The 26,532-nt window shown below is 44.1% G+C and overlaps 1 protein-coding gene and 1 pseudogene across 20 annotated transcripts in view; one reads left to right on the top strand and one right to left on the bottom strand.

Annotated features, from left to right (window-relative positions):
- WDR27 (WD repeat domain 27) overlaps window positions 1-26,532 on the bottom strand; it is a 235,284-nt gene that overhangs the window by 102,738 nt on the left and 106,014 nt on the right. For 19 of the 20 annotated variants that reach the window (XR_012002924.1, XR_012002923.1, XM_072765852.1 and 16 more), the window contains 6 exons: window positions 25,435-25,556; window positions 24,389-24,522; window positions 20,929-21,026; window positions 19,196-19,317; window positions 11,108-11,205; window positions 10,536-10,638 (listed from right to left, as the gene is read on the bottom strand). Coding sequence is in view for 17 of the 20 variants with exons in the window: in XM_072765852.1 (XP_072621953.1) it covers window positions 10,536-10,638; window positions 11,108-11,205; window positions 19,196-19,317; window positions 20,929-21,026; window positions 24,389-24,522; window positions 25,435-25,556 (677 nt within the window). In the remaining 3 variants the exon portion in view is untranslated. Of the gene's footprint in view, window positions 1-10,535; window positions 10,639-11,107; window positions 11,206-19,195; window positions 19,318-20,794; window positions 21,027-24,388; window positions 24,523-25,434; window positions 25,557-26,532 lie in introns of all 20 variants that reach the window. The other variant, XR_012002925.1, reaches the window with a different exon arrangement.
- LOC112922660 (polyglutamylase complex subunit TTLL1-like) lies at window positions 211-10,080 on the top strand (annotated as a pseudogene).

The following is a 26,532-nucleotide window of genomic DNA, read 5'->3' as shown; positions in this document are numbered from 1 at the left end:
ACACTGTGTGGTTCACAGGCCCCAAAGGGACATTTCACAGCTGCCACATACATCAGGTGGTCCCCTTGTATTTGCTGGGGAAAGCAGGTCATGCAGGGACTAGGTGACCGGTACTGACGTGGAGCGTAAACACTCATGTTCTAACTGGGTTTTTCGGACTCTGAACTCGTGGGTTGTCCATGAGGCCGCCTCTGAGCTCGCCTGTCCACAATGGACTCGGGGCCTCTTCACACTGACTCCCGGTCTGCAGGTGCCTCAACGCTAGCCTCGCCGCACCACTTGTCTCCCTGCAGACACACTCAGGTGGAGAACCCTCCTGAACAGCACTGGAGGGCTCCTGGGGATGCAGGCTTCTCCTCACGTCTGCCGCTGAGGTTAGTGGCTGAGGGGACCCACCCGGGCCACAGCTCATCTGCGCTTGTCATGTCTCATCATCAAACAGGAAGGTCAATGACAGCACACACTCACCGCACACTGACAAGTGCAGCAACTCCCTCCTGTCATCCTGTCCACCTCCCCAGAACTGCCACCATCCCCATTCCACGGACGAGGACACCAGGGGCCACACAGCTGCTCATGTCACAGTACGAGCTCCGCGCCAGTGCCTCCTGGCTGCCTCCCTGGAGCTTTGCCCACTCGGCACGTTTCCATCACTGATCAGCTTTGCACAACCATCTGTGCACACATGTGGGTGCAGAAGAGTTGATGCCACACTGGTCAGTGGTCCAGCCGCACAGAAGCCTGCTTGGCAGTTTCCGGGGGGGGGGGGTGTTAAATCTCCACCAGCCCTCAGGCTCCATGGCCTCACTCCTCCACGTTAGCCCAAGAGAAACGCAAGGTCCACGCAAAGACCTGCACAAAACTTTTCACAGCCAGTTATTCAAAAAAGTTAAGCTGACAGCTACTTTATGCCCAAATATAAACTGTGTGCCAGTAAAAGATGTAATTCTCAGAGGCGTACATTGATCTCACACACCCTGAATCTCTCTAGATCCCAAACCACAGAGAGAAACAAGGAGCAAACATCTCACCACTGGGGCATCTCCCCAGGGAAGCCACCAGAACCCCCTGAGAAGGGCTGCATGGAAAAATGACACACAGGTCTGCACACTCCCGGTGACGTGACCACCGTGCATGATGAGAGCCAGCAGCTGTGCCGTACTGAGGATGCAGGAAACGGGCCAGCATTCACGGTGACGGGTGACAAGGGCCGTGAGCTACCACAGAAGATGAGGGACGAGTGGGAAGCGTGAGGGAAGAAGCGAACGTGGAGAGAAGCATGAGAGCAAAGGATTTCAAGAAATAAGAAACAGAACGAAAGAGGCCGGGAGGTGAGGAAATCAGGCCAGCAGTGCTAATGTTTCAGGAACCAGCTTCAGTACAATGTGGGACATAAACCCAATTACTGAAGAGTCAAGTACAAGCTGATGGCTCCGGTCAACATGGTGAGACTCCAGGGAATGTGCCCACAGAGCTGGAGGGACGGCCACCGGGCTCGGCAGAGACGGAGCGGCCTCTCCCATCCTCCCCAGGGAGGCCAGAGGAGCGCCAGGCTGACAGGTACAGGCTCTGAAATTAGAGCACAAGGAAGGTCAACGTGCCTTTCCTTTCAGACCAGTATCTGGAAAAGTCCTTCCTGAGACTCGTGTTTTTGCTGGATTTCGAGTGGGAATCAGCAGCTGCCTTGCATCTGCACGGATCTCACAACGCACGCAAAATGATGCCACGATTTTGTGAAGGGTCATTGAAGAAACAGCTTTTCATGTACTCTAATGAAAGCGCTTTTAAATGACACATCTCTTTTCTCCAGGGAGGTTCCTGAATTCCAGTGAATCTTTCTGGTCACGGCAAAGATTAAACGTGAAAACAGCAGTCTTGCAGGTGCAAATAACAGAAGTCTCTTATTAGATACGCACTTGCCACGAGCTGCACTTGCAAACAGCGGCAACAATTCCACCACAACGGACAAGACGCACCTTGTTTGATGCTGAAAACTCAGGAATCAACCTGCAAACAATTCGATCTGTTACCATCTATGTGCAGAACACTGTGTTTACTAGCAGAGCCAATAGTAGTAATTTGAAGCCGCTCCTCCCCATCAAAGAGAAATAAGCCGGAGCTAAAATGTGCTAAGAAACAAATGACATTTGAAATAAATCCTAAGGAAGTAAGGCTCACCCGGAAGCTAAGGTAATAAGCACAAAGGGGCCGTGTTGTGCAGGCCCAAGATGAGGATGCGGCAAACCAGGAGAGCACTGGGAAAGCGCTTCACCGTTGAAAACGTTTCCGACGCCGTCAGGGACCAAAGGTACTGCTGCCAACAGGACTAGACCGCTTCATTCCGAGTATTTTGTGATTCTGTTGAACTGTATCCTCGAAAATGAAGCTCCTTCCATTTTTCCATCTTACATTACTCTTGACACATGTCCTTCATTTCCCTCTGCCTGGATTTTCTCCACAGAAGAAATGGGAAAAGGAATTGCAAACAGAAGTTCACACCGTAGTCCTGAAGCTTCCTAACAGCGGTGATACTGTCCACGGGGTGGGCAACGGTCACACTATGGTCACTCACTTACTTTTTAAAATGTTTCCAGAAATGATGTTTCCCAGAACTGTGCATGTTGCTGCAGACCACTGCATTTTTAGCTCGCATGCATTAAAAAAAAGTAAAGTTTTCTCAGAAGACCCAAATGTTCAATATTTAACACCGGCATTATTAAGAAATCACATTAGGGCAGAAACGTTGCCTACTTTCAGCAGAAGCCAGGATTCAGTCAGGAAGCCACTGGTTTTGGCCCAGAAGCTACTTGACCTCCACCAAGTGAACAAGGGATGTTCATGACGGGGCTCTGGGTTCTCACTCACACATGACAGCCTTCTCTCGGCGACCTCCACCACGGTCTGGCAGACACAGGGATGCCCTCTGCCCTGCTCCCTGCCACTTCCTCTTGCAGGGCCGTGCGAGGGGTCACTGGCACCGCACGGGCCGCTGGTCACCCACTGGGCAGTCACACGCCTGGGCTGGCAGCAGCTCTAACAGTCCTGCATGGACCTTCATCAGCTTCATTTCTAATAACAGCCTGGTCTCCTTCAGCAACCCTGGACCTATGACCAGTTACATAACCAGTCATCTCTAAGGATCCATTACTTCATTCTTTGAAAATGTGATCACGTAGTGAAACGTCGGGGCAGAGGGATCTGGCAAAAATGCTGCTTCTATCAACCTGTATGTTGGCGACACCCCGATGGAGTACCCTAGTCCCACCAAAGGTCTCTATACCGTGAGATTCTAGGAAGCATCACTGAATGCAGCTACAGAGTCCACTTTATCCACAGGGCAGACATCAGGGCGCACTGCTGAGGAGTGTAAGGCTGGGACACAGAGCCAGCCTCTCCTGAACCTGAGGGCCCTCCTTCCTGCACAGGGGTCTCACACGATGGAAAAACCTAGGTCCTCTATGTCTGCTTCTATTCCCAAAGTCAGTGCTTGGCTTTATTATGAAGACTTTCAAATATACACAAAATACGGAGAATTGTATAACCAGCCCATGTGTGCATAACCCAAACACAACACTGTTGAGATTTTGTTATACTTGCTTCAACTATCATATCTTTGTTCTTTACCTTTTTCTTCTCAGTTTTTGTGATTAAAGAAATGTGAAGTATTTTTAGTAAATTGCTTTAAGATGATGTCCTGCATACTTTGCAAGAATCTCTAAAAATGCAGACATTGCACACATTTTACAGCTAACTAGAATAAAATAAGTCCTGGAGAGGTCCCACCATGCACAACACACTCCCAGTGTCCTCAAGTGTCCTTGCACAAGGAATCAAACAAGATCTGTGTGCTGCTGGTACGTCTCTCCAGCACTGCTGCTTGGAGCAATCCCTTCTTCCATTTAGGACTTGTCTGTTCATCTCTGTGTGACATCTTGCATCTGGCTCCGTCATCCTGTGTAGGTGCCATAAGCCAGAAATATTCTATAAAGACTCGATTCAGTTCAGACTCTAGTGGTTTTTAGCAAGAATACTTTATGGTGAATATTAACGTGGTGTGCTTCTCAAAATGGCGTTAGTAATGTCCATAATGTCTAAACTGTTGTGCGCTCAATGACACTATGTTGGTCAGGAGTTTTGGGTTGTGACAGCATGACATCCCTTGGAGAGCTCCATCAATATTTTCTCTAACTCTAGTGAGAACATTTAACATGAGGTCTATCTGTTAACAAATGTGTAAGTGTACAATATGGTACTGTTGGCTACGGGCACAGTGTTCTACAGCAGAGCTCTAGACCAATTTGTCCTGCACAACTGAAATTCTATGCCTTTGACCAACGTCTCTCTCCCCACTGCCCATCCCCACTGGCAGCTGCCATTCCACTTCTCTGCATCTATGAGTGCAACTGTTTCAGAATCTTCACGTAAGTGGAATTACGCAGTATTTGACCTTCTGTAATTGGCTTATTTCACTTAGTATAATATCCTCCGGTTCATCTAGGTCATTGCAAATGCAGGATTTCCTTCTTTTTTAAGGCTGAATAACACTCCATTGTATGCATACACCACATTTTCTTTATTCATCCATCAATAAACATTTGGATTGTTTACACATCTTAGCTATTATGAATAATGTTATAGCAACATAGGAGAGCAAATCTCTCTTCAAAATCTTGATTTCAACTCTTTTGAATAAATGCCCAGGAGTGGGATTACTGGATGCTATGGTAGTTCTATTTTTAATTTTGTAAGGAACCTCCACATGATTTTCCATGGTGGCTGCACCAATTTGCATTCTCACCAACAGTGCAAAAGTGTTCCAATTTTTCCACATGCTTGCTGCTGACATTTATCTCCTGGTTTTTGGATGATGGCCATCCTAGCAGGTGTGAGGTGATATCTCACTGGTTTTGCACTTCCCTGATGATGAGTGATGTACCTGTTGGCCACTACTATGTCTTCTTTGGAGAAACATCTATCCAAGCTGCCTTGGGGCCATGATGTTTATCTGATAGTTTCATCTACTGATGACATTTGCCAAAGTCAATTACTTTTAAGATTGCAAGAGGGTAATTTTCTAATTCTGCCATTCATCTCACTTGTCTAGAATTATTTCCTAAAAAATAACTTTTCTTCTTCAAAGAGGGTATCAGGTTAACTTGAAGCACAGTCCAAACAGGAAAAGCAAGACAAATGCTGGATTATTTTCCTTAGAGAGACATGGTTCTGAGTAAGAACCATCAAATTGGGATGAATAAGGCTTCGTTTAGGTTTGGTCTCTTTATTGGAGTATTATTTTAAAACTGTGAGATTTTAGATATATAATGTTTTAAGACTAATTGCAGTCATTAATCTCTCAAAGCTCAACTACCCCTTCTCTGGCCAATAGCCTTTAATGTTGCTTCCTGCAGCTGTATTATATGACTGATCACTCCTCAATTTCTTAATCTTTCGCATGAGATGCCCCTGGCTCATCCTTAAACTTTTGCTACATACCTGAAAGCAGCTATTCATCCAGGGAACTCTGGTTTTCCATCAGTGGGCTAGGTAGAGGCTCCCACAAGGTCATGAAGGGCAATGGCTGGAATGTCGATGCTTCTGAACATTTTCACTGGCTGATGCTAGGAAATGCCTGTTTTCATAAGTGTACATCAATTCTACACTGGTTTTTTTTTTTAAGATTTATTTTTAGAGAGAGAGAAAGCACAAGCAGGAGGAGGTTGCAAAGGGAGAGGGAGAAGCGGACTCCCCGCTGAGCACAGATCCTGGCACCTGCACAGGGCTGGATCCCAGGATCCAGAGACCATGACCTGAGCCAAAAACCAAGAGTCAGCCACCTAATGGACCGAGTCACCCAGGTGCTCCCCACACTTTTTTAAATAGATGCTTTCTAAGAGTGTTTCAATAACTGGTAAAGCAAGATCTCCCCAACATAATTGTTTTTTCCAGGGTGTCTTAACAATTATTATTTGTTTGTTCTTTGAAATAATTTTATAATATGATTGTCTACGTACAGGAAAACCTTTGAAGTTTTAGTTGCAGAACCGTTAAGGTTTCAAATTACCTATAGAGAATGGAAGTATTTAATTATTTTTCTCCTTTGTATCTTCTTTTTCCCTTATTGTGCTCTCTGGAGTATCTACTTTCTACTCTATTCATTCAAGTGTGGTCTTTATCTCTGAATTTTTTTTTTCTAATGGTTTCCTAATGCTTATCAGTTTTCATTTCACATAGTCCTGTGTCTAGTAGTATTATTTCTGAACTTTTCTGTTTCTGCTGTTCTGTTAAAGATTATGTGTTTTCTTAATTTCCTTCAGCTTATTTTCAAATACATGGTCAGTTTCATCTGCATAGTATACATATTTTTCTGTATGGTCTCTTGTCTCTGAGAATTTTTGCTTCACTCTCATTTTGTTGTATTATAAAAGAACTGTCATATCCGGACTTTATATGACACCACGGAATAGAAAAAAGGACATAGAGGAGAAACCTATGTGCCCTACCACCGCTTCCAAAATGCCCCTCGGGAGACACTGGCACAGACTGTGCTTGCAGAAGTACCCACACAGCTGGTCTCCTACTTCAAGGCCCAAGGTTGGGCCCCATTCAAACCACTTCCACCCCCAGCAAAGAGCCCTGCACAGGCCCCTCAGGCCTAGGTTCCATTAGAGGATAGGCTATGGCTAGTCCTCAGCCTTGTGTCCCCAAGGTTCCTGTAAGCGTGAGCCCCATAAGCACACATTCCCCAGTGCTGCACTTTATGTTTTATACTTTTATATTTGCTCCTGCTGTTGTTGCTCTTGATTCCCTCCTGTTTGCCCTGGAGTCCTTCATTTAATAATGATCAATGAAGACAAAAGAAGAAAAAACAAAACGGACAAAGCTCAATAGGCAAGCTGGAGCACATCATGGAGATTCTTGTTTACCACATACAGATAACTGATCAGTATCCTACATAATATTGGAGAACCAGCAGAATATTTTAAGCAGAAAAGCATTATAATCAGCAATAATTTGTTTTCTAACCATTACAATAAGCTTGTTGAAGTTTTACATTATAATTGAGGATGTTTCTTTTTCTTCTTAGGGTAATATCACTTTTGCTTTTTATATTTTGAGAGTACATTACCAGGTGCATATAGATTTAGAATTATGATATTTTCTATATAGATTGGCATTGTTATCATTTTAAAAGCCCCTTATTACCTCTAGTAATGATTTAAGCCTTAATGTCTACCTTAGACTTAAGTGTTCTCACATCAGCTTGCTTTCTCATCTTTCTACTTCCAATGTCTCTGTGATTTTATACTCTTAATTTCAAATTTCATATTTTCAGCTGCATTCACAGCATTAATTGAATAAAAGAAGAAGGGATCAAAACTTTCAAGAAAATTCAATCTACACAGTTGACTTGCATTTGGCTCCTTAAAAATAGGTCCATACTTAAGTTATCTCATGGATTTCTTAGGGAACATCCAAGTAATGCTCAAGCCTTTGAAGCAAATATGAATTTGATATCCTACCTGAAAGCCACTAAGCCATGATACATAATGAGATGTTTCAAAAGAGAATTTAACTTAATGGGTGGATCTGAATCAGTAAGACATTTTAGGGTGCATGACAGGATAGAGAAACTATCTATTCATTCATTCATTTAGAGAGCACACACATGATGGGGGAAAGGGCAGTGGGACCGGGAGAAAGAATCTTAAGTAGGCTCCCTGCTGGGCCTATCTAAATGGGGTTTTTGGATTATGTGAAAATGGGTAGAAATAGATAGTTTAGGTTTTTTTCAAAAAATACAATGTATTCTGAAATGTACTATGCAGCTAAGTGCTCATAAGCAACTTAAATAATTAAAATAAGTAAAATTTATTTGACCATATGACATATTTGCCACCATTTTAGATTTTTTTTTCTGCAATATTGAACAAAAACCTTGCTGGCACTACCACCAACAAGAAAATAATGTGATTTTTGGTTTTCCCTCTAAATTGTTTTTCTGTATGGGGTACCTGGTTGGTTCAGTCAGTTAAGCATCTGACTCTTGATTTTGTTTTTGGTTTTTTTATATTTTATTTATTTATTCATGAGAGACACAGAGAGAGAGAGGAAGAGACAGAGGCAGAGGGAGAAGCAGGCTCCATGCAGGGAGCCCAATGCAGGACTCAATCCTGGGACTCTGGGATCATGCCCTGGGCTGAAGGCAGACGCTCAGCCGCTGAACTACCCAGGCATCCTGACTCTTGATTTTGGTTCAGGTCATGATCTCAGGGTCGTGGGATGGAGCTCCAAGTCAGGCTGCACCACTAGGTGTGGGATCTGCTTGGGAGTCTCTCTCTGCCTCTCTCCCTGCTCTTCCCCCAGTGCTCACACACACACTCTCTCTATATATATATTTAAAAAAAAAAGAAAAGAAGAAAAATTTAAAAAATCAATTTTTTAATTTAAATTCAATTTATGCAACTGATGGATTATTGAACTCTACATCTGAAATTGATGATGTCCTATATGTTGGCTAATTAAATTTAAGACAATCAACTTAAAAAATTAAAATAAAATAAGTACATTGGCAAGGCCCATGGGGCTGGAGGCCAGCTGGGGCACAGCCCATGGCCACCATGCTCTGCACTCCTCTGTACTGTGCCTGCCCACAGGAGGAAGTGACAGGAAAACAGTGTGACATCAGGTAAGGATGTGATGCAGGATTCACTGAAGCTGAAGAGAAAGTGGTCATTCCTGTTGGCACCATAAATACCTATGGATTGTGGCAGGAAAAGTGAAACGGGTCACTGACATTGAGAATTCAGTGCTCATAAATAACTTTGAAAAAAGTGGATGGATGCAAGTGACAGAAAATTAGGGTTGGAATTTTTACCAGATGAGTGTGCAAACCAACGAAAAATGTTTTTAGCATTGAAACTGGCTGTTGGCTCTCAGATAATCACATAACATTTTCTGAACCACTAGGATCTGACCCAGAAGGTTCTGATGGTAAAGAATATTAAAAGCTATAGGAAGGAGCTAGAGAAAGAAGGGGGTCCTCTAGCAGAAAAAGATGAAAATGGAAAATACCTCCATTTGGACTTTGTTCTGGTCACCTTCATGCTGCCTGCTGACCACAGCCGGCTTGTGGAGTTCAGGAAAAGTCCCTCTAGAATCATGAAACCCCGCAGCAAAGCCCAGGGGACAGGCATCTTCTGATGGACAAGTTCTCACAGATCAAAAAGTGATCTCAGGACAGCAAAACAGCCCCGTTTGTGACACAGTCCACTAAAAAAGCCCATGTGATCTCTCTGTACATTAACAACCCATTACCAACTGGCAGGAGGAAGTTCCATCTGCACTTGTATGTTCTGGTGTCTCCAAGCCACCACATGTGAACTTGGATTTCGACATTTTTGCTCTGTGAAACACACTTCCCCTGAGTTGGACACCATATCTGTCCATTCCTCTCACCAAGGTTGCCCTTCAGAAGCACAGGAAGGACCACCCAACCACATCCACGGGGCCAGGGGACTCCACCTGGAGAGCACCGGCGGCCAGATGCTGGAAGGTCCACTGGGCCATGGTGTGGTCGCTGAAGGCCATGGTGCAGTGATGAGCAATGACCAACAGTGCTTCCAGGGTTATGGCTCCGACTGTCTCCGATGACAAGCGGAAGCCCTGGCCCACTGAGGCAAGTTTCCATCTCTCACCTCCAGCACCGCCAACAACCAGAACCTCAAGTATAACCTGATCAGAGACACCCTCAATACTGCGGTTCCCAATGAGAGACTATGCCACAAAAGGCACCAGTCGCCCCCAGAGCAAGTCCTTGGCCATTACAAAATCCTATAAGATGAAGAACTGGTACGGGGTGATGGGGCTGACTGGGGGCTGAGAGGTCGCCAGGGTCAGGTGCTGTGGCCCAAAGGGAGCCAACCAAGTCGTGGGACGTCATCACAACCTGGCAGTGACCACCAGGAAGCACGGAGGATTGCAGCCTGGACCTGCCAAGTACTCCTTGCACCAGGGCTGACTCTGAAATTCCCTTTTTCTAGAGTTTTGTTTTTCTTTTCCATTCCTAAGTCCTGTGAATAAAGGCATTTCTTTGGAAGGTTAGAAAAAATAATAATCAAATAAGTACATTGTTCCCTAAGACATCAGAAAGGAATACTCCCAGTTAAATACTTTGATCTGGTATTTTATTTATTAGTGTTTTATCTGGTGATTCACAGAACATGCAGCATGTAGCAATGCCTTTCACATGAAGGCAATTTGTGCAATGATTGATAAATGAATAAAGAAATAAATTAATGTGTGAATGGGGTTTAAAATAATCATGATTCATCAAAATTAATGCATGAGGGCCTTTCATAGCTCACACATTATTCTTATCAAAATACTATCACTTGCAAGTTTTAAACCCTGGCCGGTAGCCAAGTTTTTTAAAATAGATTTGTATCCTCATGTGCGATAATACTAAGCAGTTTCCACAAGAACAAGTCTAGGGTCTCATGACTGAAGACCAACAAACACACCGCGGCAGCACTTACATGTCTGTCCTCAGCACCAGAAGCCACGTAGCGTCCACAAGGGCTAAAAGCAATTCCACATGGGTACCCGTGGTTTGGATGCCCTTCAAAAAGGCGCTCGCATCTATAAGGAGAAAAAGAGACACCAGGAGAAAATGATGATTTTTTTAATTTTCATGCAAATTAGGGAAAATGTCACTGACTGGTAGCCTGTCTTTACAACAATGACCAAATCAGCAGTGAGAGAGAGCACTCACATGAGTTATTAAAGGCAAGAGGGTTATTCTGGAGATCTTTAAAAATATAAAACAAACATTTTTAAATCATAAATCATTTGGATCAGTGATTCAAAGACTTTTGGGAGGAGCAACACTCTATAAGGCTGGTCAAGTGCCACAACCAAGTACTTATAAAGTATTATATACAACCTGTCATTGTAACATATGTCAGGGAACTGAAAACAGTCGTGCAGAGAAAATCTCCACCACCTTTTGGGACAGCCAGAGCCACCCCAAGAAAGCCTTCACAAGCATTTTCCAGCATGAAGCTGGGCTCCAGGGAGCTCTACGATATCAGGCAGAGGTGGACCTTACCTTAGGGTCCTCAAGTCCCACAGCTTTATGCCATCCCCACTGGCGGTGGTGGCGAAAAGGTTATAAGCCTCGTGCTGCTGGGTCGTAAATGATGATCCCTGTGATCATAAGGGGAGGAAACAAGATGTGTTCTTTAAAGGCTGAATTAATAAACATTATACATGGCATGTAAGGACAGTGAATCTAAAGTAAGAAACTGACACAAGGTTTTTTTCTTTTCCTATTCATAACAATTTCAGAACTGGATTCCAAAAACTTTCTTATGAATAATTACTAATGGTACATTTTGACCTTATGAATTGTTGGTGTATGTTTCCTAGATATGAAATGCCACCAAAAGTTATAAACATAAAATAAAAGACCAAAAGACTACCATATTAACACACCAGATTTTTTAAGTATAGATCATAATCCATCTTCAATAAATTATCTGAAAGATGCCCATAATGAGGCATTTGAAACCTGAAGTCAGTTATTGATCCCATCCTAAGGCCCTGTACAGAAGTCTGAGCACTGGCTTATTTGAGGCCATGCATGTGTCACGGGCTGGGGTCCGTTTGAGGACCTGCCTCTGATCTGATTCATCACCTCCCCTCAAGCTGCTGTCAGAAGAAGTTGCAGTGACTTAAAATATCTCTGGCCCCAAACATTAAACAATTACGGTTAATAACAAAGTCCATCTTCCTTTCAAGCCAAGAATACCCAAATTATTAAGAAATATTTAGTAAAATATATCTGAGAGCGTTTATCCTTACAGTGTACACATACCTTGAGGTTCCTTTTAAGTTACAAATAGGAAATGAAGGTTTACGTAAATTCAGTAACAAACTACCAGAATATTAACTCTGAGCCAACAGCATTCTAAACACTGAATATTTCATCCTCTTAACAAACTTAGGAGATGTGAACTCTTTTATATCCATTTCAGGTGAAGAATCCACTGGAGGCCACCCAGTCAGTACTCCCAAAATAGCTTATCAGTCTACAAACCAGCACAAGTCCAGGACAGCTTGGTCACTCTCAACATCCAAACAATCCAACAGGTACCCAGCAAACATAAGAGATCACCTACAACATTGGGCACTTTGCAAGGCATGGAGCATAAGGACACAGACCTAGTTTAATAGGAAGGCAGATACAGATGCAATGAAACGCCGGGACACCTGCACCCCAATGTTTATAGCAGCAATGTCCACAATAGCCAAACTGTGGAAGGAGCCTCGGTGTCCATCGAAAGATGAATGGATACAGAAGATGTGGTTTATGTATACAATGGAATATTCCTCAGCCATTAGAAATGACAAATACCCACCATTTGCTTCAACGTGGATGGAACTGGAGGGTATTATGCTGAGTGAAGTAAGTCAATCGGAGAAGGACAACATTATATGTTCTCATTCATTTGGGGAATATAAATAATAGTGAAAGGGAATATAAGGGAAGGGAGAAGAAATGTGTGGGAAATATCAGAAAGGGAGACAGAACATAAAGACTCCTAATTCTGAGAAATGAACTAGGGGTGGTGGAAGGGGAGGAGGGTGGGGGGTGGGGGTGAATGGGTGACGGGCACTGAGGGGGGCACTTGACGGGATGAGCACTGGGTGTTATTCTGTATATTGGCAAATTGAACACCAATAAAAAATAAATTTATTATTAAAATAAATAAATAAATAAAAATTTTAAAAAGGAAGGCAGACACATGATGCATGGTTACAATACTTCACAGCAGTGCTTGTTTCTTAAAGCTAACCAGTAAAAACCAAAAGTGTTCACAGAGATAACAGGAGAATTAAATTTATTTTCAATCAATCCAATTGAGACTAAGGAAGAAGGAATGAAGAAGCAAGAAAATTCATGATAAGTAGAAAGTACAGAAGGTTTTTTTTCTTTAATGTAGAAGAGAAAGCACAAAATAAGATCAAATGTATGAGTAATCATACTGATTGCAAACAGACTAAACTCAATTAAAGAAAAAGAAGAGATTCTTAGTTGGATTTCAAGAAAAACACTTAGAGCATTATTTTTAAAGGCTGAATGTGAAAGGTGGAGAAAAATAGCATATACTAAATAAAAGAAGGCAAGACTATATAAGTACTAGAAAAAATATAGAACACCTCATTAAAGAGTTTGTAACTATTATAAAAGGAATGCTACATATAAAAATATAAGAAGTGTAACTTAAACACACGCAAAAAACAGCCTGTAAATATATAGAGCAAAAATCAAAAGAATTATAAGATATTGACAAGATTATAATCATAGAAATGTTAATACAGTTCTCTAATTTAAAAAAAAAAAAAAACAGGGATGCTTGGGTGGCTCAGTGGTTGAGCATCTGCCTTCGGCTCGGGTTGTGATCCCAGAGTCCTAGGAATGAGTCCTGCATCGGGGTCCCTGCTGAATGGGTAGCCTGCTTCTCCCTCTGCCTATGTCTCTGCCTCTCTCTCTGTGTCTCTAATGAATAAATAAAATCTTAAAAAAAAATAATTAGGAATACAAAAAATTTGGAAACTTGAATAATCTAAATACAGTTAATAAGGTTGGGCCAATGGACATCTATGCAAACATGTACCCAACGGTTAGCAAGAACATATTCTTTTCAGGCACACATATATGATATCCATAAAAATCAACCAGAAAGCCAAGTTTCTCAAGAAATACAAAAATCTCAACGGATAAAAAAAAAAAAATCTCAACAGATAGAAGAGAATCAGTGTCACATAGATGATGCGCTTTGAACGCAATGCCATAAAAGTAGGAATCGGTAACAAAAAGTTTACTAAAAACAAGCTCATACATATAGAAATTTAAAAGCACACATCTAAATAAACCCTAGGGTAAAAAAAATAATAATGGGAATTAGAGAACATCTACTGCTAAATAATAATAATACACAAGCTAAAGCTGGTGAAGTGCAGCTAAAGCAGAATTCAAGGGGAAATTCATAGGTTTAAATGCATACATCATAAATGTATAAAAAATGGAATGGATTACATACCCGTAATGTGGAATAAAAATCAGGTAGACAGAGATAGGTATAGTTTGCTGCTATTATGTAAAAGGACAACACACCACACAATACAGAATGTATTTTGAACGCATACTTGGGAAAGAGTCACATCAAATTCAGTTGTAGTAATCAAAGAAGGAGACAAAGAAACAGAGCAGAACTGTGTCTGTATCCACAAGCATTTCAGTTCTTAAAAAAAAATACAAGATCTAAAGATAATGAAGTAATATATTTTAAGGCAATCACATGGATATTAATGACTTATTTCTGAAAATCTAAAGTTCTCTTTGTGATAAAATGTTTTCATTAGAAAACTATTTAAACCTTCACATATTTAATTTTCAGTTCAAATTAGCTGTATAACATTATATACTTACATCACAAAAATGCACATATCTTACTCAGGCATAGAAAAAAGTAATAGTCAAAGTTTTATATATAAAGAAAAAGGAGTAACTATGATTTTTTAAAGAGATCAATAAATCATAAAAGATGTATGCCTTTTCATTATAAAAATAAGCCATCTCATTACATAACACAATTTAAAAACAGAAAAACACGGCTCTGACTATTTCATGTGATCTTCTCGTTAATGTGATCAAATTAAACAGTCTGCTTATCCGACCACGACAGGGGGCAGTTGTCAGGAGAGGTGACTTTCAGGACCGTGCGTTGGGATGAGTGCAAAGGAGCATTACTGGTGTGTGACAGATACAGTTCTCTTGTCCTAACCTTAAGGGAAATTCAAAATGATCTATTTTATATTTTACTGGAAATATGACATTTGGGCCAGGAAGGATTTGCGTTTCTCGTAAATTTGGACTTGTTACAGGACAGTTCCTGGGTAGCAGCTCCCATGTGGCTGTGGGTAGTCAGAACACTTTGATGTATCTTGTGTAACTGAACAAGAATTTAAGAGAAGTTTAGAAAAACAAGCTATTAAGATACAGTATGAGCCTCTGAAACCTTACACTCCTTCCCTTCCCTTCACCATATACCACTCAGAAGTGTATTCCTAGGAGGTCAAACTAGTCATTTTCCCATTAAAAACCTCAGAACGACTTTTCCTAATACGACACCTCTCATCCAAGAGCACACCACAATGATCCCCAAAATATCACAATCATTGCCGGAAGACCACATCAATTTGAGGTAGATCGGGCTGTTGTTTGGTCATTACATACGCTGCTACTTAATGGAGAAGACATGTTAAGCAGTTTCCTAAAGCAAATGCACTAAAAGGTGTAACAAGGAAAGGTTTTATGAGAGGGACATACGGAATGGTCCTGGTGTCACCCAAGGAGAGGGACAGCCCTGTCTTCACAACAATGGCTTGTACTGGCTGCTGGTAGAATCTGAAGGGAAGTTTCCTAGGAATCTGTTAGGGGGCTCCCCAAACACAGAGACACAGGCCTGGAGACCCAAGTCCACTAGGAAGAGGACCCTTCCTGCAGCCAACACCATGCCCTGAAAACAGGCTAAGTCAGAAACCCCTGTCCCCAAGGCTACCGTTGGCGCATCAGCCACAAAGCCAGGGCCCCAGCTGGTATCTGAGCAGAGTTCAGTGTAAGGCCCTATGACATGAAGCTGTCTGCCGCTGAAGGAGCCAGGTGTGCACTAGGACAGCTGCTAGGGACACCCCCTGGCTGATATACTGCCCAGGAGCACGTCCCCTCTTCCCTCTCCAGCTTGTCTATTCACTGGTGGGAGCTCCTAAAGCAGCACATGTTTGCAGAGCACCAGCGCACTCCCCACAGGGGACACAGCACAAGCACAAGCCCTTCCAGCTGGAACCTCGTGGCACAACTTCATTATTTCCAACATCGGTATTACACATAGGTGTACATCACTCATGCACATCTAGGCAGGTCACTCACCTTCCTGCTCAACCTTCACGATGACTGCCCTGTACCTGGAATTGAACCCAGAATGTGACCAGGGCCTGCAAGCCCAGAGGACCATCCCCTGCCCCCAGTCACGGATTCTGCATCTGCAGTCCAACTCCCACCCTTGGCTTCATCACGTGGGCCTGCATGTGAATGGTGCCCATTCCCTAGACGCTGCTCCCCCGGTGCACACTTGGCTCCCTCCCCTGCCCCACAGACCTGCTGCCCACATCACCTCCTCAGAGAGGAGTACCTGACCTGTGTGAAAGTGAACCCACTTCTTTCTTTAGAAGGAAACAAATTCATCAAGTGTGAGAGCTCTACTCTCTCCCACACGCCTGTATCCCAGTGCTCAGAGCAGCACCAGGTGCAGACTTGCTGAGAGATACGTTTAAATGAATTTGTTATTAAGTTAATACATATGCATGCACACACACATTGACACACATGTGCATACACCTACACATGAGTCCATGCACATATACACACACATACATGTATGTGCCCTTGCAAGTCCTGGTACAGTCCAGACCGCAAGCTTGGTGAGGACCAAGGGGCAGGTGCCAGCCATCCCCCAAGACATCACCGTGGTGAAGGGTTGTAGATGTGGACTGATAGGGTCACAATCCTGCTCATAAAGTTCATTATCTCGGTGGGGGGAAGCCCGAGCCTGGTACAGAGAAGCCAGACAAGGCTCCCAGACAACAGCAGCCCAGGGGACTTGGGACCATTAACTCTGCGGCCAGACGCTGCCGATGCACCTCAGGGAACTGGCACTTGGGGTCTCAGCTTCCACGTCTATGAATGAGGGCTGAGTTCATGTGTGCTAAGACGCAACATCTGCCACGTGGGAGCACATGTGGCATGTGCATGTGTAAAAGCATGACAGGGAAAAGTGCAGGGTGTGCCTCCCCCTGTCCTGGAGGGTCACCTGGGCTTGCCGCATCCCACAGGAGCCACCTATGGCACAAGGAAAGGGCCTGGCCCAGCAACTCAGGTTCCATCACATGCCCAGCCTGAGACAGGAGGAGGACAGCACCTGCGCACCAAGTCTGATTCTACATCGACGTGCTGGGAACCTTGTGGAATTTAAGCAGTATTTATATTTTAGCAGTAGGAGTGTGGCTGGGTTGAGGAGACAGCAGACGGGGGTGGCAGTAGGTGGCGGCTGGGGCAGAAGGATGGACGACAGACGGCACATGGGGCCAGGGACATGGCAGCGCGGGGCGTGCTCAGGGCGTTCATGCATGCCAGCCTGCTCTGTGGGCTTACGCAGGGGAGTCAGGCCAGAGGGCCTAAGGGAGCAGAGGCAACCACCCGGCTTTTAGCCCGGACTCACCATCTGCAGGGGCTAAGGCAACCTGTCTATTTTATGTGCCTTCACCATCCTCCTAAAATAAGTTCCACCTGACCATATGTGACAAGGTGGAGTCCCAGGCAAATGTAACCTTTTCCAGTCTTCCCGGGACACAATCAACGTCCTCATTACTGTGGCCACAGTCTGCCGTCTCACATGATGGCACTCGCCACAGGCAGCTTTGCGTCACTATGACCCACGTCCACAACTACCACCTTCTGTGTTACAATTTCTTGGAAAGCAACTTCTTAATTCAGCTTCTGAAGTAGCAAATTCTTGGGCACTTGCCCTTAACACTCACAGGAACAAAGGGATTGTGCAAAATTAGGTGCATTTGACAAGTGAGAGTTTTCTAAGGTAATGCCCACCAACCTTCATAAATTCACATTTCAAAAAAATAGGAAGAATAACTATCATTTAATGAACTGAGACCATGTTAAGAGATTTGCCTGCATTATCTTATTTAATTCCTCAACCAAGAAAAGTAATGAGTGCAAAAGGTTCAAAAGTCTTCTATGAAATGGAAACAGAAAGGCATGAAAATAAGAAAATCCCAAGATGGCAGACAAAATAGCATCATGTCATTTTTCAAAGTGAAATAACTTCTTTTGAAAATATGAGAAAATTGGTTAACTTTAAAAGGATTATCTTTACCATTATATTAAAACCAGGGTTTTATTTTTTTATAAGTAAAATGCATTTAAAACTCCAAAACTATATTTTTTATTTCCAACTTAATCAGCTGAAACAATTTAAAACAAATTTGGAATCAAGTGGAAAAAACAAATCTCAGACAGAGATTTTTCAGATTTTCATACCAAGTTTCATCTAGATCAAGTTTTCACGGCTCTGTGATAAATCCCAGAAAGAAAGAACAGAGCAAGTAAAAGAAGAATGAAATAGGGATTTATAATGGAAATGTTAACAAACCACTTTCCATACACAAAAAAATGATGATAGTGATGGTAGTGAGTGATAATAGTGGTGATGCTGATGATGATGGTAGTGGTAGTGGTAATGTGTTGACGGTAGTGATGGTGGTGATGGTGGTGATGATGGTGATGGTGATGGCAGTGGTGGTAATGGTAATGATGGTGGTGATGGTGGAGGTAGAGCCTGATTAGCATTCTCTCTCCCTCTGCCCCTCCCTCCCTATAAAAAAAAAAAAAACAATGATACCCTTGAAATCATAATACAGGTTCCAGAAGGTATTATAAATTAAACTCTCAATTGGCAAAGTTATTGCAAATATATCAAAAAATCAAACTGGTAGGACTGGTAGTTGCAGTCCTAAAAACAAAAGTTTTGTTCATAAATCTCTTAGATACCCTTTGGGACAGCAAAGTGCCTTTCAAGCTAAACTATGAGACAATGGATTCATCAAAACACCAACCCGTCTAATCTCAAGTCTGTAGCCCTCAGCTATGAGTAGTTTTAAACCACTTCTCTGTCAAAAGAGACTAGGTACATCTTAACATGACAAACTATTGATTCCTGAAGGCTTCGTATTCCTGCAGGATCTACATGACTCACTCAATCCAGTTAGTGCCTGAAACACCCAAACCCTCCATTAAGGTTTAAGTGTGAATGCATTACTAGTAAAGTTGAAAAATAGGCCCATAAAATAATCAAAGACAAAAGTTAACATTCCATATGACATTAAACTATCTTCTAAGGTCAAACATTAAGGCTTAGAAAATTTAACAATGACTAAAAATTAGCATTGAGTTTGGTGGCAAACTGTTATCAAAATTGCATCACACATTTTGTAGTTGTCAAACACCTTAAGCATAAAATTTTACAAATGATATGTACTGTATCAAAAGCTCACTCACTTTATTCTGACAGATTTGGTGGACAGGCCGTGAATGCACTTCCACTGTCATGGCTGCACTGCGACCTGCATTGAGGTCGAAAACCTCCAGAGTCCTGTTCCGGCCAGCCGTGAGCACAAGATCTTCAGGACTCAGTTAGGGAATCCTCTCAACAATCCACCATAGGGAGTAAGCAATCCTGCTTATTCTGCTAATACTATTGGAACCCCAGAAGACACCCAAAGGATGACCGGCTATGACTGGAGTTCCCCAGAAGCTGTGGTCACAGCCCCACACCCCCAATCTGGTTTGCAGACAAGAGCGGACCCAGGTGGTACACATCTCTAGGTGGGAGGCCCAGAGGTCTAACTTCAGTGAAATGAGGTTCAAGATGTCCAAGAAATACACACATCAAGAGATGGAACAGCAGCTGAATATATGGGTACTGAGCTCAGAAGACAAGTCTGAGGGTGAAATTAGGCCGTGCAAACTTGACGTGGATAGTGGCACCCAGGGCCGGCCCTCAGAGAGCATGCACCTCACAGCATGATCTGCTGTCAGCAGAGCATCACTAACTCCATACATTCAGTACAAGAGCAGCAGTGTATGAGCTTAGGGCTCGTGTGACCACCAAAATTACCCGACCTCCAGTGTTCAGCCCAGAACACTGTCATAAATAGTAACCATGGTAGAAAGATTACCTGATCCACTAATAAACCCAATGCTAACCCTGAAATATGCAGAAATAGCCATTCAAGGCTAGAATACTCAGAATGACACATTTCTGTTAGGTGTTTTGCTGCGTAGCATAAAAAAATACCACATTTCTAATTAAAACACACTAGAAACCCTAACACCTTATATCTGTCCTTCTGAAATTTCAACTATAAAACTCATCAAAAGAACAGCCCGGGTGGCTCAGCTGTTTAGCGCTGCCTTTAGCCTGGGGCACCATCCTGGAGACCTGGGATCGAGTCCCGCGTCGGACTCCCTGCATGGGGCCTGCTTCTCCCTCTGCCTGTGTCTCTGCCTCTGTGTCTCTCACGAATAAATAAATAAATAATTTTTTAAAAAGCTAAAAAAAAAAGAACAGCACTTAGACCTCTGAATCAATTAAAATTTTATAAGATGAATTCCTAAAGATTGGAGCTTTTTTCTAAATAAATAAACATCAATGCTTTTTAATTAAAAAGAATGATGCTAACCAAAGAAAGTAAATAAAAGTAAATAAACTTTTGGACTCAATTTCATATTCAAGAGTTACTTCTCTTTTTAAATTTTTTGTAAGTTTAATTAACACATAGTGTATTAATTCGTTTCAGAGGTAGGGGTCAGGGATTCATCATATTTATATAACGCCCAGTGCTGATTCCACACGTGCCCTCCCCAGGGCCCATCCCCCAGGTACTTCTCAGCCTCCACAGACATGAGGCAAACTCCAGTTAATGGAAGGAGGCCCATAGCAGGTATAGCAGTTGATCTCTAAAAAGTACTAAATTTCTAAAAAGTACTATGCATAAACTACAGACCAGAGATACCAAGTTAGATCACCCTGCTATATATCATATGCTCTGCGGCATCAATGTCTATTTTCCTTTGAGAAGAAATTGCTGCACCTACAATTACTGCAGCAGACGTGAGCTCCCCAAGTCCCAGTGCTCAGCATGTCGCCTGAGGCTGGGGCCTTCAGCAGATGCTCATGTGGGAGGAGGGTGCTCAGGATGTGAAAACACCAATGGCAGGGGCAAGGATACAGGAATAGAAGTCGTTGACGGCTGATAAACTGGTAATCTCTGTCCTACCAGTCGTAGGAAGCCTGAAGACACGTTTGCACCTGTTCTTCTGCTTATATCTGAAAGAAAAATAAAAATAACCCATCTTTCTGTTTCCCTCCCATGACAAAGCATTCTGCCTTGAAAAAGTTGAATATGAAAAAAGTTTTCATATCACTTAATAATTATACTTTATAACATCAAAGGAACCAGTCTGCTACCTTAATTTTCCTGTAGGAAACTCAACTTTTCCTTTAGGAAAACTTCATGAAGATATATCATATAAAGCCCAAAATAATTCATTCCTGTCTATGAGAAAGCAAATTTTTCTCCTAATTCTAAAATAATTACGTTTACTTAAATGATATCCAACTGGATAAAAATTATCTGTATTTCCATTTACACATATGTTCTTAATATTTTATCTTTTTTTTAAAGGTTTTATTTATCTATTCATGAGAGATAGAGAGAGAGATTGGCAGAGACTCAGGCAGAGGGAGAAGCAGGCTCCATTCAGGGAGCCCAATGTGGGACTCAATCCCGGGTCTCTAGGATCACGCCGTGGGCCGAAGGCAGATGCTCAACCACTGAGCAATCCAGGTGTCCCTTTAATATTTTCTAAAGGATAACATAAGCAGTTAGTATTGGTTTAATAAACACACGTCCTCAAAGATCCCTAACAATATTTTAGTAAAGGAAAGAACTTTCTAGCCATCTTACGAGTGATCCTGGCCCAAGCAGGGCCAGGGGAGACCTCCGGGTGGCTGAGCAGAGCAGGCACAGGCCGGTGATGGACAAAGCTGTGGGGAGGGCTCCAAGTCTGAGCCTGCGGGGCGGCTGAGGCTGAGGCTGAGGATGAGCAGGCCATCAGCCTGGACCTTCCAAGGTAGGTGAATGCCACACGTTCACCTGGGGCCTGGGGCATGATATGCAGGCACAGAGATGGGCATCCAGAGGGATGACTCAGAGAGCAGGTCCTGGGGGGAATGGGAAGACTCAAGGAACAAAATGAGCTGAGTCACAGGAGAGGTCAGAAGTGAAGCTCAGTGACGACACAAAGATGCCACAAATTGCTGCACATTCCTGCTGATAAACTGCGTGAAATCATCCAGCAGGGTGGTTAATGGGGCAGAAAGCCATTGCTACACAGGGGAAGCCATGTGAAAGCTCTATGAACAGCACAGACCAGGAGGGGTGTGTCAGAGACAGCAGATCATGTAAGCAAAGGGACCACACAAAGCTGAAATCACAGGGAGTTGGGGTGAGGTGGACCAGGGAAGGCACAGGTATTCACGTGGCACACCGGCCGCGGGCCAGTTTTGGCTCAGAAGGAAAGGAAGGGCAGGGGAGGCTGTGCGGTGTGCTGCTGAGTACATAGCCTCTGGCTCTGCTCCACATGAAGGGCCAGGAGCCCTGCCAGAGGGACAGACAGCTTTGCTGAAGGGTGCACGTGCCTGTGGCCTGTGTGACGTTCGGTGTCCCATCATTTGAAGCCTTGCCAGTTTCTGAGAGTCCCCACCCCCAGCTGACACTGGTACCAATGAGAGAAGCAGCTGCAGCCCAAGCAAGCAGCAGGCCTGGGGAAGGGTCTTTCTCAAGCAGCTTCCACGGGGCATCTCCCAGACGGAGGAAATGTGGCTGCCCAGGTCACACACAACCACCCACCAGAGGGCCGGACAGTTTGCAAAGGGCCACATAAGCCAGCACGAAAGGAATGAGGCATGAAGGCCGCTCCACACCCCAGCCTTGGCTGCTACACCAGAAGCAAGTAGTCGGCAGGCACAGTATTTCTTTCCAGGGAAAGTACTTGCCACAATCAGGTACTGAGTTACAGGAAGGAAGGACAGCATCCCCTGCAGGAAGAGGCAGGACAGACAGCCTCAGAGAAAGTCAAGACTCTGCCCTCGCTGTGTGTACGGCACATAGCTCGCTGCAGGCACGGAGAAGGTGGGTGTACAATCACCCCCAAACACCCACTTCCAGATGCACACAAGGAAATCCAGTATGCCACTGGTTAGGGAACAGGATGAGTCAAGAAAACCCAGAGCTCCGGCAACAAGAGTATGGGTGAAGCAGCCATGGCACATTCCTCCTGTAAAACCATGTAACAGCCACCGGGAACAGACTGAAGTCACATTTGCAAGCATGGCTCAGTATCAGAAACATATTTGGATGATTATGGAAGGTGTGTGTAGCATTAACAAATGTAAAGCCACGGACAGGAAGCAAACACTCCAATTTCAAACTGAGGAAGGTTACAACAGCCATGACTGGAAGCAGCCCACGTGTCGGTGGACAGACAGACAAAGAGGTGGTGCGTGTGCAATGGAACCATCAGAAAGGATGAGGCCTGCCACGTGCAACAAGGACGGACCTAGAGGGCATTCTGCTGAGCGACATGTGTCAGAGAAAGACACACAGCCTCTGACCTCATTCACATGTGGAACCTAAACAGCAGAAGAACAACAGAACAGAAAGTGAATTGTTCATATAGAAAGTGAACTTGGGATGAGCACTGGGTGTTACACTATATGTTGACAAATTGAACTCCAATAAAAAAAATACAAAAAAATAAAAAGTAAAAATTAAAAAAAATCTACTCTAAAAAAAAATAAAGTGAACTTGAGGCTGGCAGGTAGAGGGTGGAATAAGGGAAGGGATGTGGAATAAATGGAACTGCAGTGCAGGGAAGATGGTGCAGGGGACTGGCTGCCCAGCGTGCTCATGGATGGTGGTGAGAGAAATGCTCACCCGGTACAGAGAAAGAGCAGGCAGGGAAAACAGAGGATGGGAACAGGACAGCAGGACACTAACTACCCCATAATCTTTCATTTCTTTAGAAAATTGAGTGGGAAAAATTAGAGAAGGAGACAAACTATAAGAGACCCCTAACTCTGGGAAACAAACAAGGATAGTGGAAGGGGAGGTAGGCAGGGGGATGGGGTGACTGGGTGACGGGCACTGAGGAGCGCATGTGATGGGATGAGCACTGGATATTATTCTATATGTTGGCAAATTGAATTTAAATTTAAAAAGATGCAAGTCAAAAAAATTGGGAACAAAACCAGCATTAATGCTTGCAAAAGGAGGTGTGAACAGGTATTTAGTACATGTAACTAGTGCACATGTGTGTGTGTGTGTGTGTGTGTGTGTATGAAACAGTTCATGTTTACTTCATTACAAATATGGCAGCAATAGTCCCACTTGACATCAATCTGATACGTGGTCAACCAAGGCTACAGTTCATGGCCCCCACATACAGCACTGTGGACAAGCTCTGAACAGGGGGAGGCCATCACCCCATCACTCAGCTCTTGTCAGCAGCCTGTGATGAGGTGATTTGATGTTGCACATTTTGAAATGTAAACATTCTATTTGCATACGACCCAGTATTGAAACACAGCTCCCCCGACCAGGAAGAGAAAAGAAACAGGTTACGCACCGTTGGATCTCATCCTTGCAAGTGTCAATGTGATACTTCAGGAGCTGAAGTTCAGGACCAGAAGACAACAACACAAAAGTGTCTACATAATAAAACTGTGCAGATCGGACAGGCTTGGAAAACACATCTTTGCCCTGTAACACAAATCAATAATTACTGCCAACATAACAGAGGCAAACAAGAAACACCACAGTTCCTCGAGGGAGGTTCCTTCATATCAACCCACACGTCTGCTCTAAACATAGAGATACACTTCATGATTTCGTTTCTTCTTCCTATTTCCAAAAGATGTTACATGATTAAAGCTTCGCTGTAATGAGTATTTCGAATTCTAGCCACTTAAAAACCTTAAAATAAAAGAAAATCGATACCTGGCAGCGAGCATATTAAGTAGCAAGGACTTTGTTAAAGACAAAATTGTAACCGTGGAGTAGGGTTCTGAGAGGTCTGCTCTCAGATTGTATTTCAGAACCCACAGCATCATGTGTGGAAGACGACAGTGTCAAAGACCCTAAATCAAGCCCATCCCCTTGAAGCCACTCCCAAACACCTGGTCCAGGAGTCCCAGGTCTGATGCACGTCCCTTCCTGGCTAGCCTACTTGGGATTCCATCCCCCGTTTACAACAAGACCCACAGGGAAAAAAAATGCTAAACACATATTTTAGAATTTGCAGTTGGCCAGCTCCTAATCTGACTCAGGGGAATGGCCCTCCCTTTCCTGTCTTGGCTGTGACATCATCACCATCTTCCCTTCTGGCCTCTCCCGTTGTCTCCAAATGGTGTCCTCTAAGCGCATAAGAAGGCTCACGTGTCACTGTGTGCACAAGTGCACCCCTCTTTGTGCATGTGCCTGGCTGTCACAGATGTATGCACAGGACACGCATGTAAGAAAATATTCAATCATCAACTGCTGTTGGTGCACTACAGCAACTGTGGTTCATCCCGTTCCCTAAACCCCCGGTGCCTCTGTGATTCTGACGGTCTGGGGGTCACAGGGCTGGTCACTGTGAAACCCTGCCCATGATCAACAGCAGTAACCCGTTACCAAACACAACGCGAGTTCCGCCCTGCGAAGTGACCACAGCCGCAGCGTCCCGTCCTGGGAAGCAGACAGCAGCCACCTACTGTCATGGCTCCAGCACACGGTGCTCACTGCCCCATCGTGACCTAAGGGAAGGACAGAAGCAGAGGAGGGCAATCAAGGACCTCCCTCGGACACAGCAGAATGCAGCCCTCCCGGAATAAATCGCCGGGTGGCGGGCGGGGGGGCGGGGGTGGTCGGGGAATTATACTTCATTTAAAGGCTTAACATGGTTTGTGAAGGAGGCATTACAAAACTTTATGTTTAAAACATAAAGCTCAAAATTACATATGCATTTGTGTTTTAAAAGAAGAAACTCCTAAAATGTAGTATTATAAAATGTACAGAAATCTGTGGCTTCATGATAACACGTCTTCAAGAACTGTTATTGTTTTAACACTGAAGCGAGAGGTCATAAGGATTTCCCAAACGCAGGCACGTGTCATCTGACCCCTTGGGCTGTCAGCACCCAGTGCCCCAGAGCCCCTGCGACAGGGATGCAATGAGGAGAAAGAAAAGGAAGGAAGACTCAACCCCATCACTGAGTCAAGAACAACGTGGTTGCTTGCTTCTCCCTCTTAATCGAACACCGAAGAGAAGTCTAACCAACTGCAATCTGTCCTTTGGGCCATGGGACCCCTTAACCTCCGTCACTGCCACCACTGGCCCTGGCGTGGCAGACAGCTAAAACATGCCCTCCTCTGCTGTGACCCCCTCCTCAGGGGGCAAGGGCCCCGGGCAAGGGCACGACAGCAATCAGAACGCCAGATACCTAAGTCTACAGGGAACGGGCCCAGGTACCAGGTACCACGCGCTCTCCTTCTCAGGGCACATGGATGTGTGAGGAGGAAAGTGCCAACGCTGCTGCGGGTTGGGGCCCGATCTGCCAGGGGCTGGGCTGGGCACCCAGGCCGTACATGCACTCCCCCCAACCATACACATGGCCAATGGGATAGTCCATCCTTGTGAATGGGTTCCCCGCACCCCGTCGGCCTTAGCTCCAAGCTGCCCAGCAGTCCACCCCATCCTGACGCAGTGGCAGGGAGCGCAGTGGCCCAGGGC

Source organism: Vulpes vulpes, chromosome 1, assembly GCF_048418805.1.
Source record: "Vulpes vulpes isolate BD-2025 chromosome 1, VulVul3, whole genome shotgun sequence".
NCBI lineage: Eukaryota > Metazoa > Chordata > Mammalia > Carnivora > Canidae > Vulpes > Vulpes vulpes.
This window is presented reverse-complemented; position numbering and strand designations above follow the sequence as displayed.